General features: G+C 43.3%; 1 protein-coding gene across 1 annotated transcript in view; it reads right to left on the reverse strand.

Moving 5' to 3' along the window:
- Nucleotides 1-1,896: 1,896 nt before the first annotated feature.
- Nucleotides 1,897-7,500, reverse strand: part of LOC132956464 (potassium voltage-gated channel subfamily D member 2-like) — a 40,572-nt gene continuing 34,968 nt past the window's right edge. Inside the window, exons 4-5 of the mRNA XM_061029936.1 lie at nt 7,139-7,380; nt 1,897-4,000 (exon numbers count right to left, since the gene is read on the reverse strand). Of these exons, the coding sequence (XP_060885919.1) occupies nt 3,796-4,000; nt 7,139-7,380 (447 nt within the window). The 3' untranslated portion in view covers nt 1,897-3,795. The remainder of the gene's footprint in view (nt 4,001-7,138; nt 7,381-7,500) is intronic.

The following is a 7,500-nucleotide window of genomic DNA, read 5'->3' on the forward strand; positions in this document are numbered from 1 at the left end:
AACTTTAAACTGTTTTTTTAACGTCTGATCTCAACATTAATCCGTGATTTTCATATTCAGCTGTTACAGAACGATCAGACTGTCGGACTCACTCTGAGCTCGTTTGCTGTGAGTGTTTCATCGAGAGCCGAGAGCTCCATACAGAAATACACACACACACACACACACACACACACACACACACACACACACACACACACACACACACACACACACACACACACACACACACACACACACACACACACAGCTGTTCAGGGTGTAAAGCTCTTAACGTCCAGCAGGATGAAATTTAACCTCCACCAGCGTACAGAGTATTAATAGATCATTTTTTACTGTCAGAGAGTGACACAGAAACAGAAGAAGAAACATGATTACAGATAAAGAATTTAAAAAATATAAAAAAGGAATGTACATTTTTTTAAATAAAAAAAAACAAAACCAGCATAAAAAGATGCCATGTTTGAAAATTAAAATTAAGTAACATTTGGTAACGTAATGAAATGAAACTCTGTATTTATTTGAACGTCGTAAAAAAAATATAAAGGTATAATGAAATGATAAAAGTCCATTATAAAAATAAGACCCGATCAGATCAGATTTAATGAGACAATGTTTTATTTACTCAGACACTGCACCGGACTGAAGCCATGGAAGCTTCTCTTTTTCTTATTATCCTCAATAATTTCATATTTTATCAATTTAAAAAGTCATAACTATGATCCTCAGACCAGTAAAATAACTACCTCTCTTCAACATGTCAGCTGGTCCAAACTCATGCACGTTTTATCTTTAGAAAAATATCATGTGGATGTCAACATAAAACACTACGTTGTCTAATCAAAATGATCCATAAGCAACAGTTATAGCACATGTTCACAAGCAACACTTAGAATAATAATACTCTTTCATTTACAACCAAAGAATATGATCTGCAAAAATATGTTTTATAATTTTCCTGTTTTCCATAAACTCTGAGTTTAATGAATCTTTATCAAATAAACAGATATTAAACCCACAGAGTTGCATAATAATGTCACATTAAAGTCTGCAGTGATGGATGATTCAGGGGCTGTAAGCAGGGTGGGACATTTGCATTTTTGCTCCAGTCATCTTTAAAAAAAAGTCTTTAATCCAGTTTATCTTCAGTGTGAAATGTTTTAGATTATTTCTGCTTCAGTGCTGAAGTTTTTATCAGTCTTCACAAATGCTTGAAGCTTCAGCATTAAAGAAGAAAAGATCCTGATGTGCTCTTTAATCCAGCTGTGGAGCTCAGACGTCCTCCAGGTGAATCCAGAATAAATCCTTTTTAAAGAAACCCAGAAAATCCACTTCAGATTTGTGGAGCTTCAAAGGACAGGAGAGGAGGACAGGTAAGAACAGGACAGGACAGGTGAGGACAGAGTGAGGACAGGTGAGGGCAGATGAGGACAGAGTGAGGACAGGAGAGGAGTGCTGGTGAGGGCATGGGAGGACAAGACAAGTGACAGCAGGACAGGTAAGGACAGGACAGGAGGACAGGTGAGGAGAGGTGAGGACAGGATAGGAGGAAAGATGAGGACAGGTGAGGACAGGATAGGAGGACAGGTGAGGACAGGGTAGGAGGAAAGATGAGGACAGGTGAGGACAGGACAGGAGGAAAGATGAGGACAGGATAGGAGGAAAGATGAGGACAGGTGAGGACAGGATAGGAGGAAAGATGAGGACAGGTGAGGAGGACAGATGAGGACAGGTGAGGAGGACAGATGAGGACAGGTGAGGAGAGGTGAGGACAGGACAGGAGGACAGGATAGGAGGAAAGATGAGGACAGGATAAGAGGAAAGATGAGGACAGGTGAGGAGGACAGGTGAGGACAGGATAGGAGGACAGATGAGGACAGGCGAGGACAGAGTGAGGACAGGTGAGGAAGTAAAACTTTCTTTCGAGAGCGTAAACCTTTCTAATGAACAAATAAAACAGGATATCATTTCTGTGTAGGAGAGTCTAAATCGCACAATAAATAAAACGATATTGGACCGTAAATCTTCCCCTCACAGATCGACTTTTGACACTTTTGTCGTAAGACGGTGAAATCTTCCCGACACAGTTCTTTAACCCCGCTGACACATCATGTCAATAAAACAACGTTATGAGGCAACGTGTGCGTTGAATGAATCTGAAACACGACAGAGACGAACACGAGCGTTCAAGGCAGAAACTCTTTTTTTTTTCTTTACAAACTGACATCAGCGTTTCCATGACGATCCAGGTGAGATCATTGACATTTTTTCATACAGGAGCTCTGACGGAAAAAAAGATCCGGTAAAAAAAAACCAACAACAACAAATATTTACAGAGTCGGCACCGCTCGGTTTCCATGACAACCGATCTGCATTAAAGTCAGATCCACATGCAGAGGAACGTCCGACACACACACACACACACACACACACACATACGATCCATGCACGCACTCACACACACACACACAGACACTGAGCATGCTCAAAGGGCTCATCTTCTTCTTCTATGAAAAAAAAAACGGCAACACAACAAACTCATCTACAAAAAGCAGCAGATTAAAGGAACAGTTCGTCATTTTGGGGGGACATCTGTCACATAGAGGACCGACCCGGACTAACGTACCCGGGTCTATTAGTGACCGTTACACGGCTCGTTTAATTCTGTCATTCAGTCGCAAATTCAGAAATGTAAATGCCAAATTAAAAAGAGCAAATGTATAGAGAATATCAAATATCAAATCAAATACAGGAATTACAAATTATTTTAAATAAAATAAAATCAATAAAAAAGTAAAAATAAATATAAAAATATAAAACGTCCAATCTTCCAATAAAAAAAACGCATCAATAACATAAATAAGAACTTTTTAACTGTGTTGTCTTTGCGAGTTGTTTTTCTTTTGGCTTTAATGGATTCAAAATAGTCAAATTTAGATCATCGTCATTTCAAATAAATTAGAAAGTAAGCCCACGACTCGGAGCTGAGGTTGTCACAGTTTTGGATTCTTTTTGATGCCCCGTGTTTTAATCTTTCCGCATTATGCTTTTCAGAGTGAACACTGTGTGACAGAGCGTCTCTGACGGACGTGGTTAAAGGTGGTTTAGATCTTTAGAAGCCATCAGAAGTGAGGCAGACTGAATTGAAAAAATACTAACTCACAGGATGGAGGGCGACTCATAATTCTCATTTCACACCTGGTTTCTGTTCCTGTTGGGGACTTTGGATTGTTGGCCTCAGGAATGATTGGTAACCACCGTGGTTAGGCTAGCAGTTTCCCTCCACATCCAGTCTTTGTGCTAAGCTAGGCTAACGTCATCTGAAACAGTGTGAACTTTGTGCTTAAAGCTTCTCATGTAACTGATGGTTAACAGTGAAGCTCCAATATGTCGCACGTTTCCTTTTAGCTGCGTACAGGAAAAAAAAAGAAAAATCTACATGAGCATAAACTACCTTTACATTTGAAGACATCGAATTTGAAGACATATATGATTGAAAAAAAAGTCACCGATCATATGATCAGTCATGTGCTACCGTATCCTGCTCTCAGGTGTTTGATGCTGGAATAAAAATCCTCTTTAAGAGACAAAAGAGTTTAAATCCACGTCGATGTTCGCTCAGTTTAAGAACCGTCTGCTCTGACAGAGGTGTAAATGGCGCAAGCTAACCCGTCGCTTCCATCACGACTCTTTGTCCAAGCAACGCCCACTGAGTCTGATGTGCTGCGAGGTCGTTGACCCCCGATACCTGACCCTTTGTCGTCCCCCCGGGTGGGCCGTGTTTCCCTGTTTTTTTTAGAGTGCAGACACACGGACGATGTTAGCCTGGGAGTAGTTGGTCGAGCTGGCTGAGTTGTCCCCGTCGGGTGTGCTGCTGCTGGGCGGGGTCGGCATGCTGATGGAGGCGGTGGTGATGTAGGATCCGTCACAGTTCAGAAAATTGAAATTGGGAGGAGCCGTCTCCTCCATTTTAGCGTTGAGGCTGGAGCGACTTGAGCGGCTAAAGAGAGAGAGAGAGAGAGAGAGAGAGAGAGAGAGAGAGAGAGAGAGGAAAGACTCAGATTTAGTTCCCTCCAAATCTGTGTGAAGAAACATCTGATTCACAAAGACACACAAAGGGTTAAAGTCTTTAAATGTGATTTTTCACACTTAAATATATAAATCAAGTATATCCTCTGAAAATAACTCTGTGAGTCATGACTGTCTACAATGGGTGTAACACCCGAGTCCCACTGTCTGTGATGTTTTCAGAGTTTTCAGAGTCCTATCTTCACTTTGTTTACATCGCCAGGACGGCCGGCTGACTCCTCCCCTCGTGTATAAAAGTTGTTTAATTGAGGGACTAGAGAAAAGAAGAATAACATACTGTACTCACTGCTTAACTGTGTTTCTAGATCACGCTCATTTCAGGTAAATTTACATGCAGTGTGAAGATACGAGCATAATAAAGATCGCTAGCATTAGCATGCTAACACAACAATGCAGCGCAAGTTGTTTTGGTTTCATGCTGGTGCTCAAGGGCGACATCTGCTGGATCAAAACATCACATATAAAGCCTTTAAAGGTCCCATATTCTTCTTTTTCTGGTTTTATATGCTCTTTAGTGTGTTTTCCAAGTGTCCTGTGCATGTTTAGGCACATCTATGTGCAAAAATTCAAAGTCCGCGGAAATGCGTCTTCTCCTACGTCCTCCTGTTAGCTGTAGCATTAGCTGCATGTAATGCTCGGTTCTAGCCCCCCTCGATAAAAATGTGTCAGTCCGACGTCATTGTCAGTGTGAGATCACTGATCTAAGCCCATTGGCTCGTTGTGGCAAGCCCTGCAGCTCATGTTGCACGCGCGTTAACTTCTGTAGCACGCCCACAATATGCCGTAGCCTGCGGTAGCACAGTAGTGCTAAGGTGCTAATGTTTATGCTCCCCTCGGACGGAGCCAGTGGCTGCATTCCTAATATGGTAAAAGAGGCGGGACATTGGGCTCAACAGAGTGTAGCTGACGGACTCAGAGCGTAGAGGGAGCAAGGTGGAGCAGTACATGAAAACAGACACTTTTTTCAGACTTTAGCTATTGTGAACGTACAAAAGTAGGAACATAGATTAAATATACGAACCCCAAAAAGGGCAAAATATGGGCTCTTTAAATGCCCCCCCTTTCTATGTAAATCAACCTCATTGTAAAAAGCGTCTAATTCTAAAAAACAGCGTCTGCTGAGAGTTGGTGGTAATTGCGCCGCAGTATTTATAAGAGATGTGACGCTCAAACTTTCCAGAGATCAGGAAAACATCTCCACCTCTGGAGTTCTATTACTGATATGACCAGGGGTTAGATCCTGTGTGGAGACGGTCTGAAGGCGTTACCGTGACGATGATGTGAGTGTTGTTTAGACCTTGAGATGGAGCAGATAAAGGGAGCAGGTGATGGAACTATGAGCAGCTGAAATCCATTCTTAGTGAATCAAACTGATGCCAGCTAGGACAAAGGAACATGTCAGCCACAGCGTCCTGATCCTACAGTATAAACCGAGCTTCACTCTGTATAGTTCGAGTGCATGTATTACTGAGATTAGACAGAAGCAGAGAGGTCAGAGTCTGATGGTGACGGTTGGTGCTTGTGGGAGTGGGACAGAAACAGGAGACGGTTTTGTTTCCCAGCTGTCCCGGTTCAGGAGAAAGTTCCCAGACCTCCCACAGCCTCCACCGCCTCCACAGCTGGACATTTTCTGGATTCCTGCTCTGTGACTGTACATGGGAATACTGTCACATGATCTCTGGGGCCGTGTGTTTATATACAGTATGTGAGTGTGTGTGTGTGTGTGTGTGTGTGTGTGTGTCTCCTCATGGCTGACTCCTCTCCTACTCTAAAAACGTCTTCTTCTGCAGAAACATCTGAAGGTCAGACAACAAAGGTTTCTACAGAAAACATAAAGCCATCATATTTTTCCTTTGTACCACAGCCCAGAAAGTTCCTGCTCTCTGATTGGCTGTCTGATTTCAGGTATAAAAACACCATGGGGACCGACCTGTGGAACACCACGTCCTTCTCAAAAACATCAGAAACCTGAAACCTTCACAAAGACCTCTGAAGTGTCCCCAAAGCTTTTTCTTTTTTTCATTCTTCAACCACTCACAGAATCTGTCAGAACTTTTTCTACACCTGTGACCTTTAAAGGGACAGGACAGGTGTTTCCAGGTGAGCTTGTATGAGGTGCTTATGAATAGTCACAGTTTTTGGCCAACCAAGTGGTCGAACCCAAAATCCTAAACCATGATTTACCTCGTCAGAAGCGGGACTTCATGTCTAACTAACTATTTGAGGGTTTTGATAACTGGATTAAACAAGTTAAAGGGATGCTTCACCCATTAGCATTAATCTTTGTATCATCAGAAACCTGGTAGTATTTTTGAATGGTCGTGCATCCCGCCCTCATTTTCCCCTGAGATGAGAAATCTTTGTATTTCTGAGTCTGTAAAGGAGCTTTACAAATGGTCATTTTTGCGTCACTGGAAGCTGTTGTGGTTAGCGGGGTGAAACTACAACGCTAGTTCCTCATATTTTCGACCACTGAAGCTACAGACCAATCACAGATCAGTGGGTGAGAACTCACTCCCAGAATCCAAACTTAACGTCCGCCATATTGCTCGGAAGCTATGCTAACAGGCTCTATGGAGAAAGCTGATAATTGAGAAAAAATATAAATATAGCGGCGAGATGGCTGCTGCCGCCACTGGCCGCTGGCGGTGAGGATGAGGACGAGGAGCCGGGGCGGGCTCGAGCTGGGGCGGACTGGTAGTGTCGGTGCGCTCACTGTTTGTCTATGGACGATGCCAATTCCTTCTGGAAGAAATCTCTGAATCAGTTGAGTGTTATGTGTTGAAGTAAATATGTCTGTAAATATAGGACTTTAGTGGGAGTGGCCTGCGGTGCTGTGCATTCTGGGATTTGGTGTCTTTCATCCACATGAGCCAAAAAAACACTTTCTGCCTTTTCTCGGCCAAGAAGACACCAACTTCAAAATGTATTTCACATTTCTACATATATGACCCAATGTCAATACAGATTCATGTTTCAACGGGTGAAGTGTCCCTTTAAGAAGAAGATCGTTGCTGTGTAGATGTCCCGCCCCCGCTTCCTGTTGTACCTGTTGCTGAGCGGTCTCTCTCTGATCTGGATGGTGCTCAGCTCCTGGATGCTGCCCTGCAGACCCACAGACGTGTTGGAGTTCGGGACGTTGAAGCTCTTCCTCTTCCTGCGACTGCAGCAGGAGGTGAAGCCGTGCGGCGAGGAAGACGAGGAGGCGGAGGACGAGCGAGACATCTGCTTCAGCTGAGTGACCTCCCGGAAGCTCGACTCGTACGTCTTCTCGTCCACAAACTCGTGATTCTGAGGCGGGAAAGTGATGTCAGAGGAAAACACGTTTTGATGGGTCACAGGTTATCGTGTGTGTGTGTGTGTGTGTGTGTGTGTGTGTGTGTGTGTGTGTGTGTGTGTGTGTGTGTGTGT

Source organism: Labrus mixtus, chromosome 22 (genome assembly GCF_963584025.1).
Source record: "Labrus mixtus chromosome 22, fLabMix1.1, whole genome shotgun sequence".
Taxonomy (NCBI): Eukaryota; Metazoa; Chordata; class Actinopteri; order Labriformes; family Labridae; genus Labrus; species Labrus mixtus.